Source organism: Solenopsis invicta, chromosome 4, assembly GCF_016802725.1.
Source record: "Solenopsis invicta isolate M01_SB chromosome 4, UNIL_Sinv_3.0, whole genome shotgun sequence".
NCBI lineage: Eukaryota > Metazoa > Arthropoda > Insecta > Hymenoptera > Formicidae > Solenopsis > Solenopsis invicta.
Genome location: NC_052667.1, coordinates 5762359 through 5774074, shown reverse-complemented (window position 1 = coordinate 5774074; position 11716 = coordinate 5762359). Strand labels below are relative to the sequence as shown.

The 11716-nt window shown below is 32.7% G+C and overlaps 2 protein-coding genes across 2 annotated transcripts; one reads left to right on the top strand and one right to left on the bottom strand.

Moving 5' to 3' along the window:
- Window positions 1-583: 583 nt before the first annotated feature.
- On the top strand, window positions 584-2554 carry LOC105195555 (anamorsin homolog). The gene is made up of 6 exons (XM_011161006.3): window positions 584-720; window positions 803-1000; window positions 1125-1450; window positions 1535-1679; window positions 2006-2118; window positions 2222-2554. The coding sequence occupies exons 2-6, from the start codon at window positions 847-849 to the stop codon at window positions 2333-2335; spliced, it is 852 nt and encodes a 283-aa protein (XP_011159308.2). The 5' UTR covers window positions 584-720; window positions 803-846; the 3' UTR covers window positions 2336-2554.
- A 482-nt stretch (window positions 2555-3036) lies between these two features.
- Window positions 3037-7494, bottom strand: LOC105195556. Its single transcript, XM_011161008.3, has 3 exons — window positions 7334-7494; window positions 4661-4813; window positions 3037-4525 (listed from the first exon to the last, which is right to left on the bottom strand). The coding sequence occupies exons 1-3, from the start codon at window positions 7457-7459 to the stop codon at window positions 4445-4447; spliced, it is 360 nt and encodes a 119-aa protein (XP_011159310.1). The 5' UTR covers window positions 7460-7494; the 3' UTR covers window positions 3037-4444.
- Between the last annotated feature and the right edge of the window lie 4222 nt (window positions 7495-11716).

Genomic DNA, 11716 nt, shown 5'->3' with positions numbered 1-11716 from the left:
TTCTCCATCTGCTCTCGGTTCTCGAAGCACATCTTTGCTCTTCCTTCATGGCATTCACCAAGATTCGTCAATCACTTGCACGTTACCCGAACACATAGTCGCCCGATACTTTGTACGGCACTCACGATCACGCCCGACTTTATCGTGTCGAAATGGAGAAATGACGCGAGAAATGAAGAAAGTGAAACGAGAATTCGTCCGACGCCGCACGTTCACGCGGCACACGCATATCATTCGCAAAGACACGTTGATGACGATTACCCGTGTGCTGGTCATTAAATTACACTTCGCACGACACACCCGACGACAATCGAACGCGATGCTCACGTTTCGACACGACGAAAAATGCAAAAGCACTCGCGTTCTCACAAAACTACAAGTTCGCGTAACGGACAAAACCAATATGGTGGAAGATTTGTAAAATCGCGCGGCTAACTTCAGGCGCCGGAAGCAGATTCACGGTAGATCACAGCAGATACCGCTGCGGCTCTGGTCGACATTGCGAGTGCTGCACTCACTACACCCGAGTGTACCTCGCACAGCGCCTGCGTGCGTGCTGCGATTGTAAATTCCGTCGGTTCATAGCGTGGTGGGAGTAGACACCCACCACGTTCTATGTCCATGATCTATGGGTCTAGATAGACAGCCACTCGAGAAAAGCAACGGTAACCTTTTTAACTCGGACAGTTGGACCTAAAAAATATATTTATTTTTGACTGCGTAAGCCTAATTTTCAAAGATTAGCTATTCTTCTAGTTTCGTTTATATTATACTTTATAAAGGGTACGGATTTTTTTTGTAGTGCTGATTCCTTGAATTATTGTACACTTTAATCGCTGCCAAGACATGACGTCTCTTGTCAACGAGGGAAATGCGGTTCTCGTCGTGTCGGGGAGTGACGTGCCTACGGATGACACGGCAGATTTTATTGCTACTATCAAGCAACGCGTCGGGGATTCTGGCAAATTGCAAATTACGAGTTTGTCAGCTGTGAAGAAGGGTGAGTTTAATTGGATTTGCAAAGGTTTATTGTGTAAAAAAATATGAGTGTGTTGTTTGCAAAAATCTTTTATAATAATGAAAAGAATGTGTTTGTGTGCTAATCGTTCTATATATGGTTTTAGAAAGTCATGGTGCATCTACATTTGATGTTGCCATTGCTATTTTTAAGCAACCATGCACGAACGAGGACTTTTTAACGGAAGCGTTGAGAATTCTGAAACCCGATGGTTCGCTTGTTATTTATGAACCACTGTCAGCAGACAAAAAGCCAGATACAGTACTTACATATCCCGAAAGGATATCCAGACTAAAGTTGTCTGGCTTTAAAGTAAAAGATACAGAGCGGAAGAACTTGGACACTGATCCAGAGAGTAAAAATCTTTTGCTAAAAGTATATAGCAATGTAGAAAATGTTTGCAAGGTGTCGGCGAGTAAACCACCATTTGAGGTAAATTGATTTCTTTTCGTTAATTGTATGTAATAAACGTAATGTTCAATAATGACTTTGTATATTTATTTTGTGATAATTTAGGTAGGATCCAGTGTTCCCCTTTCATTTGCAAAAAAGCAAACTAATGTATGGAAATTAGATGACCCGGTAGATGAAGATTTAATAGATGAAGATGAACTTTTGGATGAGTCGGATCTTATAAAGCCAGATGCATCATCCTTAAAAGGTGAGATTTAAAAATGAAATATATATACTTATCAGGATTTATTTTGGATAACCAAATATCTTAGCAATTGGATATGAACTTTATTTTATTAATTTTAAGTGCATTTTTTATTATACTATTAAAAATTTATTTATTTAATATTAAAACTTGAATATTTAAAGATTACAATTAAATTTTAATACTATAATATAAAAAGCATTTGAGATTAATAATAATAAGTTTTTATGTAAGTGTCCAGAGATATAGGTACATGTCACTAGGTAGGATGTTTATCTTAAAATAGGATTTGTAAATTTTCATAAATTAAACAGACCTAATGCTTTCAGTTTGTGCTACAACGGGCAAACGAAAAGCATGCAAGGACTGTACATGCGGACTCGCGGAAGAATTAAGTGGTAAAACTGCACCAGAAGGCACTGTGAAATCTTCTTGCGGAAGTGTATGTTTCATACTATTGCTTTTCTTTTGAAAATCACTAGATGGTACTCAGTTATGTATATAAACTAAATTTTAATTCCTAATTTTTTTATGACTTTTTATAGTGCTACCTAGGAGATGCATTCAGATGTGCTAGTTGTCCTTACCTTGGAATGCCTGCCTTTAAACCCGGAGAGAAAGTACTTTTACCTGAAACTCAGCTAACTGTCGATTCTTGAATTTGACTTTCCTTTATCAAAATACAGTTACAATGAATGCGTATTATTTTTATTTGTGTAAGTAACTGTCCTGTTATGTGATTCTATTTTATAAATTCTATTTCAAACATTTTTCTTTCTTATTTATGTTTAATGTGCAAAATAGATACTTTGTATGTTTAAATCTTATAATAGTCTAAAATAATTATTCTTTAAATAAAAAGTGTACTTAAATTATAATTTAATCTTATATTTTATATCCTCTTTCCAACACTAAAAATAAGTAAGACACATATAAGAAATACTAATAATAAACAACGAAAATAATTTAAAGTTTAAATTTATGTTACTTGAATTTTATAAACATATGAAACGAGAAACTCAGAATAGAGAAGCCATTTCTTTTTAAAGAAAAATGAAACATTAAATTTATTGATTTTATGAAACTTTAAAGGAAAAAAATTTTTTAAAAACATTGTAGAAATATATATTTCTACGCAACATACAATTGCAAAACACAGTTTTGACATATTTTATAATTTGGATTATACATAACGAAAATCACGAAGAATTTTGGATGTCAATTAGGAAGTGGCAATTTTCAAAAAAATCTCTTTAAAAATTCAACATTTTCAAGCAATATTCTTTCTATGTATTTAACAAATTATTTGATAGAATAATTAATGTTAATTCCGCTTATCGGGGAATAAATGCAATATTGATAGTCTCGAAATGTATTGCTGCATTTTAAATATTTTTTTCAATTTTATCACTTTATCACATACAAATTATGTATTACGATGTGCTACAGTATCTCTGTATAAAACATCTTTTAATCAAGTTTTGCATTATTTTAATGTAATATTATATATCATATTGTCATATATTATGTTATATATTATATAATTGTTAACATAATTAATATATATCCATTTGACACACAGATTCATAAAGAATTTAAAAAAAAATCAGGTTTATGTCACACACATCAATTTAGAGTTAGAATTTTGAAATGCAAAAGGATTTCTTTTTCTGAAAAGAGTTCTTTTAAATTCTTTTTGCATCTAAAAATGAATTCTGAATTAATGACATAAGCTTGAATTCTTTTTGAATTCTCTGTGCCGACTAGATATTATACATATATGATATTCCTTAAATGTAATTGTTAATATAATAGAAGTTTGAAAAATAACTATCGGATTTGCCAACTTATGGTAAATATTGTGGAAATCTTGGAACAAATTATGCACTTTGCAACAATAATCAACGTCATATATTATCTTACATATTTTTTTATATTTTTATCTGTAACAACTTGAGTGAATAATAACAACTTTGTAAATGTAACATCATATCACAGTATAAGTAGTTTATATATTAAGAAGTTGTGAAACATGCTTTATCTTTGAGATAATAAGATAATCGAGAGGTAAATTTTCTATTCAATAATTTATGAAATTTATTTCCTATAAAAATTTGGTCGTTTCAAGTTTTTATTTTTCAAAGCTAAGTGTAGAATAGTTTTTAAATTCTATCCCTCATTCACTATATAATAAAATGCGTTATTCGAGAGTAACATACACACGTTATCGTATACTGAATTATATAATTCGAGAAATGCCTCTTTTTTTTTAATGTAGCGAAATGTAAGAGCAATAAGGTGATTGAAATCACTGGTGCGCCCAACAGTTTTATTCCTTTACTTTGTGCAGTATTATTACCAACAATTGCAATAACGTCGTAGTTAATATGTGCGTACAAAAAGTAGAAAAAGATCGTTCTCGGATTGAATACCTCGGAGGATTCGCTTCATTTCTACGAGACTGCACGATATGCATTGTTTAACTTGTCTTCGTGCATGATATGCAGTTTCCTTCGTTTTACTTTTGTGCTTTTTCGTCATGCATATCATGCGACGGGCATGTTACATCATCAATTTAATCCTTTCGGGATTAGCAAGGTCTTCGAGCAAGAAGCGCCTCCCTGTTAGAACAGCGAGCTGTTATCGCAGCGCGTGTTCTTTGTTGCACTGCAGCAGTCATCCCCGAGGGCTCGTCCGTCTCTTAATCGTTCATCTCTCGCAATTAGAAATTTGTTCTTCCCGCGTCTCTTTTCGCAAGCGCGCTCTTCTTACTTCCGTGGCCGACCGTTTCGCTGCATGAAGCAGCCCTTGAAGGAATTTAATCTCACGTCAATCTCGCCCTCCTCCAACTGAAATGCGTTCATCGTTTCGTTACCGTGCACAGGAGTGAATTCGCATGCCGAATACTGTAGTACTAGATGTACAGCATGCAAAGCGACATAGTAACTAAACGCAATTAACGGAATTGGTGTTCCGCCATATACCTGATCGAATAAATAGATCTCCTTGTAACAAGACGGCGATACGCATTCCCGGATGCATCGTGTTTTGGCGACGCTGTCGCTTCTGTGCTGCGATAGCATCTTGCAAGCGCCGCTCTCCTCGCATGCCTGCTCGAATTGTCTGAAGAGAAGTTCCTGCAGCAGAATTTACCGATCGCTACAACGGTCTCCGCGAATATCGTCCCCTTGCTACGTTACAAACGTTTAAGCACACACAAAGGTTTCAATAGCAATATAAATAAATCGAAAATGCATCTCTCTCGAACTTTCCATTTTGCATATTTCCCCAAAATAAATCACGCGAGTCGATTATTTCGGTATAAAACATCGCAAATGGATTTTGTTAAATCCGGGGCGGAACGCGAATGTTTATTAATGTTTATTTTACGCGAGAAAATTATTTTGTCGGTTTGCACGGCGGTATCAATGAAACGAGAGACGCTTTACATTCCGCGCCACCGCGGGATAAAGCGGAATGCAACAATTGATTTGTGCACGTCGAAAGATTAACCCCAATTAGACCCAATGCGACTTACACAGCACGGCGCATCCATGCGCCTTGAAAATTTCCTTCGCGAATAACTCCGCGCGTCTGCCTTTCTCCTCGCAAATAAAAGCCTCTCGGAGAGATCTTCGTAGGGGAATGATTGTCGAGAGTAATACAGAAGGATACACATAACGTTCTCTTATTTCATTTGGAAGACACGGTCGTGAGAATACGTTTGCGATAGTGAGCTTCGCCTTTAGGATACTGGCAATAGATCACCGGTAAAATTAAATTTGTGAAGAAATCTTTCTCGGACAAAATTTTCCACCGTTCTTCCTCGTCGCGAGCGAATCGCTTTTAATTATACGTAACAATTCCGATACATCCTTTTACAACTTGTTACACGGCTTTTTTTAATTTTTTTTAATAAAGAGATTTTAACAATAATTTTTGTAGTCTCTGTTGATCAAGTTTGACGAAAATATCTTGTGAAATGTTTTGATCCCTAACAAGTAAACCTATTTTTAAATTCACCGAATTTGCTGAAACTCGACATACTGGTAGAATAAAAAATAATAAACACGTATTTTTTTTAAATAAAAAATTAGCTAAATTTTTGTTTTTTATTTGCAAAAAATTAATTTTTATCCCAGTAAAAAGCTTTTGAAATTCTGCCCATTCCTACCCCTATTTCTGCCTCTCTAAAGCAATACCTACCGTATTTCTTAGAAACTAAACTTCACTGTATTAATACTGATAAAAACGTAATCTGCTTAGATGATTAAAAAAATTAAAATCTATAATGTATATATTCGTAGATTTTTTTAAAATATAAAATCTGCTAAAAACGAATTCTTGTGTGTGAAAGACAAAAATAAAATGTGCATAATTTTCTCTTGCACATTGCATAGTTGAAACAATAGTGAGTATATTATAATATTATTAGATCATATAAAATCATTTTACTTGTTTGTAGCTTTTTAAAATAACTTTTTAAAAACTGTTTTGTTACTATTTTGCAATTTCATATTTTTCTCATAATGCGATTTGAAACATAAAATCGTTGTGCAGCGTAAAGCGGATTACCTTTCCATGAGAATGGACGATAATTAATAAAATCTTCAACTACAATATTGGCAGACGTTTCATGAATTTTTGCATAGTTTTTTTTAAATATCTTAAGGTAGAAAAAATAGCGTTTGACGCGACAGATCCACTAATAAAGTACCAAAAAAAACGTATAAAGTAGGAGAATTTAATGCTAGTTTTTTAAATTTTATAAATTTTGTTGTTTAATCATAAAAAGATATTTTATTACTTAGTTTATTGTTTTGGATTATTTTATAAAAACATTTTGATTATTACAAAATACGAAATAATATTATAAAAATTGTTATACCATCAAATAAAAAACACTTTCTACTTTATATTTCTGTTTATAAAGTTTTATTTTTATCTTTTGTTAAAAAAATATTATTCAAAAACAAAATGGGATGTATTCGAGGACTAATTTAACCTTTTACATGCTCGATTGCCAATGAAAAAAATTGTTATTTTCTATCACTCTACAATTACATTGAGTTTCAATAAATTCGACGAGTGACACACTTTTAGGTTTACTTGTAAGTCAAATTATGATGGACACGTGCCGTTGTTCCAAATGCAAATATTCGTAGTTACTTTCGAGTATGTACACATACACTTTGACCTTTAGCTAAATCTCTCTCAGAGTTAATGTCACATCGATTCATCCGAATTCTACACTAAATTGCTTCCTCGCTCTGATTTTACTCCCCCGGCTGTAAGTAATAACCACGTAACGTTTCCCTTATCACGTTTTCAAATTTATATTTATTTATTATCAGGCGGAAATACAGCTTTTTACGTAAATTCGGACCTTCCAATATAATAGTTTATTTTTCATTTATGCAGGTTGAACCAAAAAGATATCTTACAGCCAATTAATTAGTGATCACGTGTAAAGACAGACTCTAAGTTTGTTCTTAGGGCGAAAATTGGTTCAGCAAACCGGCTTAGGGTTAACGCTATCGTCCCTAACGTCGTAAAACTGCCACCCCTAAATAAGGGTCGCTCTCCATAACCTGTATCAGCGTTCAGCAGGTACCACTCGTCGTGGAGGACTCTGATGAACAATATAGACGACTTACGTTCTTCGTGGTTTCCTTGTACGGGTATTCCGGGAACGTGAAGGTCTTCGCGAGGGATCCCGGTCCTTCCTGAAGGTGGCCGATGACGAGGATCAGGCTGAGCGCGAATACCATCCCCGCCGCCATGTTGAGCGGAGTCAGTGACCGATCAATAGACGGGGATGGCGCTCCGGTTTCTCTCTCGAGTTTCCCGGTGGAAAATAGGAAACTTTTAGACCTAATGACTCGTAAGGGTTGACTGCTAATTACCGAGTATTTTATCAAGGTCTGTAATTCTCAAACGCGTTTGATAGGCAACTACGTTAGCGTTTCATTTCCTTTTCGCGCAACTGTTACATTTGAGGTAGATCATTTAACTTTTAATTTTCTTTTCCGATTAATTTTCTAAAACTCGTTACCAGATCTTATTATCCTGTCCACTACGTCGAGCCACAATATTCCGTGCTGTCTTCTCCTATTGCAATTAAATATTTTAACTTGCTGTCGCTCGATTAACCGAGTCTCACAGTTTTATCCAGTGCTCATATAAATTCTTTTTTATTATATGTACATCTTATCTTTTTATTATTTTATGAGTATTTCATTTTACAATATTACTGACACTTTACTTTTTGAGCATATATTTTATATTTTCCTTTTTCTTTATAACTACTCATAACTCGGTGCGTCAACCTTGTTAAATAAAAAACTTTATACGTGTAATAAACTTATATACTGCATTTGCAATAAAGTTATTAATATAAATACTCATCATATTACGGCCTGAAACTTTTCTGTCAATAATAAAATTAAATGTCAGTATTTTTGTAAAATACTGACATACTAAAATAAAATTATAATAATCCTGAATTTAATTAGTAATTACATAATTATTTAATTAATAATTATGTATTAGTTAATTAATAATTTTTTATATAAATATCTGGTGGTGGTTAACTCTTTGTTGCAGTGTTCTCTGCAAGAGACACATTTCGCCGCAGCTTTTGTATGTTTTTACATATCTGATATCATTATATTTCCAAGACTCATGTGTATATATGAATCATGAAAATGTGCAATTATTTTGCATTAATTATTAGTTAGAAACAAAAGGTCAAACTTAGAACATTTTTTTTTTTATAAAAAATTCATGCTCGGATAAAAACGATAATAAACATATGTACTAATAAAATTGCTACATTAACGTTTTCGATCGCTAATTTCAAATCTGCATTCATAACTGCAAAATTTTAAATAGCAGATTCAAAATGCAGACTATCAAAACATGTTGAATTCTGACTTTAATGAAACTTTACATGCACATAGGTGAAATAAATAAATAAATAAATGTAGAAATAATCGTGACGAAAAAATGATTTTAAGGAATAAAATCATTTCTTTCATATAAAATGGTTTCATTAAAAATTTTTTTAAATATCTTAAAAAATAAAAAAATTGTACATTCAAAATATCAAAAAATATTTTACACAAAAATTTTATAATAAAAATACCTTACCTCTATTTGACTACATTAAGAATAGTTTGAAAAAATTATTTAAAAATATTTACCTCTTTCCCACATCTTATAAGAAAGAATATCTATATAAATCCGCTATTTTGATTTTATAAATTTTGACTTCGGATTTATAATCAGCAACTCCAAAAACCTTCATATATTAAAATTCAGTAAAATAGGTTCAATAGAAAAATTCGTGTAACAAAGGTTTAACGAGAGTTCCTTGAGCAAGTGCCAATATTTATATTTTAAGAAGCACTAAAACGTGCCTATTAAATTTTTATTTTTATAAGATATTCAATAAAATTTAACAGAGCAATTCTCGCTGAATTTTCGAAATCGTTGCGATTCGCGCAGTGACATGCGTGAATTTACCGATAACTCCATATAGCAGCGCAGCTGCGATATTTGCATAAAACGTATCGAGGCGTATGCACCAGAGCGCAGTAGCATTTATCGTTTCGATGTGTATGCGAATGGTGAACGAGACGGCGAACGTTTTTGCCGCGTTAGGCGTTGTGCACCACCAATCCCAAATTCCGCGCGCGGCTTTCGTGCCATTAATTCGAGATTTCGGCGGCGATTAGCAACAGTTCCGGCTCGCCCGATATGTTCCTCTTGTCCCTCGCGTGATTGCAACATTCTGCCAGTTGTACAGATAACCTGTGCAACAACGCGAAGAAACAAATCGCGAAAGGAACGAATAGTTTTCTTTAGTTCTTCGCTTTGGATTTAATAAAATTATGATAATCGTCCGGTCTTTTTTTAATTCCATTTATATTATAGGATATTATAAATCTTTTTTAACTTTTTAATTTTAGTTATGTTCTTTAATTCTATTTATATAGTAAGCTATTATAAGATATTAAAGCTATTATAATTGTATGTTGTAAATAATTCATCCAATTGCTTTAATAACAATCCCAATCCAATTTGACAATATCATAACCGAATCGTTTAAAATAGAATGATTCTGTAAATCTCAATCAAGTATTCTGTATGTGTGTGACAGAGAAAAAGAGAGAAACTTCTAAAAAATATTTTGTTAGATAAAATAAATGTTCTCTAATTTTACGAAAGTTTAATACAAACGGCTTTTTACTAAGGACCCAAGAGAACTTAGATACGTCTCTGCAGATAATTTTGACCTACGGATGTTTTTATAAGTAATATTATTAAGTCATTATTATTTTTATCATTATATATGTAATTCTGAAATTATTATTCTTTATTATTATTATTATGTATAACATGATATTCTGAAATATTTTGTCCACTTTCTCTCTCTTTCTCTTGAATTTCAAGATACGTAGTGCTATCTCGATATGTTCATTTTCGTTAATAATTTTTCTGGTCATTGTCTTAGTTCTTATATTCCAAGATTATTACTTTTAGGGACATTGTCTCGTTTCTTAAATTTCAGAATTTGAATTTTCCAAAGATTTCTCGGAATAATATAAGAGATTTCAAATTTCAGCACATGTTTTTTCGTGTGTGTGAAACATATTATTTGGTGGAAACTCACTAAACATTGACAGTTCTGGATTTATTTTCAATAGTTCTACAGTTCCTGATAGATAAAACAAATAATTCTGGCCTCTAAAGCATAAAAAAACGCATAGGACAAAGTGAGACGCCAGATTCACGCAGCGTCCCAGTTTGCCTGCGTCATTTTTCAGACACAATTCTTGTAAGATTTTAAAAGATCTATAGTTCTAAATACGTTCTAAAAAAAATTCTAGCGTTTAACATAATTTATTAATTAAAAAAAAAAAAAATTATTATAAAATATTTATTTTATAACATTACATAATAAAGTTCCGTGAACAAACAAATATTCTTCCTTCAGTTCCGAACGTATTTAAACGCCTTCCTCGGTAACGTTCAAAATTACAGGAAAAATATTTTTTCGTACACAGAACTCTTCGAAAAAGACCAGCATCTCACCCATACATGCAAAAAATCGGCTTTTTCAAAAGTTATTAATTTTTTGTTGATTAACTAATATCGGAATCGACCGCAACTCTTCGGAAGACGCTTTAATATGTTCAGAACTGTAGGAAAAATATTTTTTAATACACAGAACTCTTCGAAAAAGACCAGCATCTCACCCATATATGCAAAAAATCGGCTTTTTCGAAAGTTATTAATTTTTTGTTGATTAACTAATATCGGAATCGACCGCAACTCTTCGGAAGACGCTTTAATATGTTCAGAACTGTAGGAAAAATATTTTTTAATACACAGAACTCTTCGAAAAAGACCAGCATCTCAACCATATATGCAAAAAATCAGCTTTTTCGAAAGTTATTAATTTTTTGTTGATTAACTAATATCGGAATCGACCGCAACTCTTCGGAAGGCGCTTTAATATGTTGAGAACTGTACGAAAAATATTTTTTCGTACACAGAACTCTTCGAAAAAGACCAGCATCTCACCCATATATGCAAAAAATCGGCTTTTTCGAAAGTTATTAATTTTTTGTTGATTAACTAATATCGGAATCGACCGCAACTCTTCGGAAGACGCTTTAATATGTTCAGAACTGTAGGAAAAATATTTTTTAATACATAGAACTCTTCGAAAAAGACCAGCATCTCACCCATATATGCAAAAAATCAGCTTTTTCGAAAGTTATTAATTTTTTGTTGATTAACTAATATCGGAATCGACCGCAACTCTTCGGAAGGCGCTTTAATACACTACTCAAAAAAAAATAGGGAACACTTTTCAGACACCAAAAATTAGGCTATTTTCAAATGACTGTAACTCGGTGAAAAATCATCGTAGATAAAAAATAAAAAAAGCATTTTGAAGCTTGAAGATCGAGCTTTAACGTTCTACCAGCAGATTTTCAAAATTCTTTTAACTTCCTTGTCTTATGCAG

What these genes read in the sequence shown, in the direction of transcription:
- LOC105195556 (XM_011161008.3), bottom strand. Translation starts at nt 7,459, where the DNA reads ATGGCGGCGGGGATGGTATTCGCGCTCAGCCTGATCCTCGTCATCGGC. An exon ending in ACAAGGAAACCACGAAGAAC is followed by an intron (nt 4,814 to 7,333) that starts GTAAGTCGTCTA and finishes ATTCTGCTGCAG; the next exon opens with GAACTTCTCTTCAGACAATT. An exon ending in AGATCTATTTATTCGATCAG is followed by an intron (nt 4,526 to 4,660) that starts GTATATGGCGGA and finishes AACGCATTTCAG; the next exon opens with TTGGAGGAGGGCGAGATTGA.
- LOC105195555 (XM_011161006.3), top strand. Translation starts at nt 847, where the DNA reads ATGACGTCTCTTGTCAACGAGGGAAATGCGGTTCTCGTCGTGTCGGGG. An exon ending in CGAGTAAACCACCATTTGAG is followed by an intron (nt 1,451 to 1,534) that starts GTAAATTGATTT and finishes GTGATAATTTAG; the next exon opens with GTAGGATCCAGTGTTCCCCT. An exon ending in AGATGCATCATCCTTAAAAG is followed by an intron (nt 1,680 to 2,005) that starts GTGAGATTTAAA and finishes TAATGCTTTCAG; the next exon opens with TTTGTGCTACAACGGGCAAA.